The sequence below is a fragment of the Diaphorina citri genome, unplaced genomic scaffold (genome assembly GCF_000475195.1).
Source record: "Diaphorina citri unplaced genomic scaffold, Diaci psyllid genome assembly version 1.1 scaffold22958, whole genome shotgun sequence".
In the NCBI taxonomy this organism is placed as follows: domain Eukaryota; kingdom Metazoa; phylum Arthropoda; class Insecta; order Hemiptera; family Psyllidae; genus Diaphorina; species Diaphorina citri.
The window spans coordinates 1-828 of NW_007400305.1; the positions used below are offsets into that span (position 1 = coordinate 1).

The window sequence follows — 828 nt, forward strand, 5'->3', positions numbered from 1 at the left end:
GCGAATTTATCCTCATGAAACTACCTCCCGGCTTTCCAGTCAAGATAGGTGAGTTGCGTCGTCCTCTGTTTTTATTCTTCATGAGCTTTGCACCCAGGGCTCTGCCTCACATTCTGAGACTTAAAATCAAAAGTGTTTTGTTTTATTTTTAAGAAAAAGAAGAAGAAAATACCTCTTCTCGCAAGAGGTTTAATAGAGGAAACTGTGACTGCTAAGGTCTTATTGTCCCAGGAGAAAGCCAGCCGTTCGAAAATCCGTCTCTGTTTTGGGCAAAATCCGTCCCAGGCGGGAATTGGACCCGCGACTTAGCGCCTTACAAGGCAAACGCGCTACCGTCCAAGCTAACTAGGCTGGCTAGGTATTAGGATTTGAATTCCATTTCGTGGCTTTTAGTATGATATCCCCTCTTACTTACTCCCACTTGATCGCGGTGGTCGCAATATATTTTATATTTATTTTTATCTCTTCTCCAGATATCCCCATTTTGCCCACGGTTACCGCCAGGATAACATTCCAGGATTTCCAATTCAAAGATGATATTGAAGCCACTCTGTTTGAAATACCGAAGGATTATATCGAGGATCCCAACAGGTCAGTAGTTGCACTTTAAATACTACTTTTTTTAAAGAAATAATTATGTAGATACCTATCTAGTACCTACTTACCTACCTAACACTCTCGGTAAAAATAAAAAATACTGAAAATATCTGAACGAGATTTTTTTCTAGTAAAATCCAATTTTTTCTTGCAGCATGCAAATTCCAAGTTCTATCCTTTTTTTAGGTTAGATTTTTTTTTCTTAAAAAAAAAAAAAAAAAAAAAAAAAAA

The 828-nt window shown here is 37.7% G+C and overlaps 1 protein-coding gene across 1 annotated transcript; it reads left to right on the plus strand.

Annotated features, from left to right (window-relative positions):
* The first annotated feature begins 6 nt into the window (after positions 1-6).
* On the plus strand, positions 7-630 carry LOC113473283 (ankyrin repeat domain-containing protein 13C-like). The gene is made up of 2 exons (XM_026832969.1): positions 7-48; positions 474-630. Exons 1-2 carry the CDS (start codon positions 15-17, stop codon positions 608-610), a joined length of 171 nt encoding a protein of 56 aa, XP_026688770.1. The 5' UTR covers positions 7-14; the 3' UTR covers positions 611-630.
* Positions 631-828: the final 198 nt, after the last annotated feature.

Coding starts and splice junctions, on each gene's coding strand:
- LOC113473283 (XM_026832969.1), top strand. CDS start 15: ATGAAACTACCTCCCGGCTTTCCAGTCAAGATAG. Junction 49..473: donor CGGCTTTCCAGTCAAGATAG/GTGAGTTGCGTC, acceptor TCTCTTCTCCAG/ATATCCCCATTTTGCCCACG.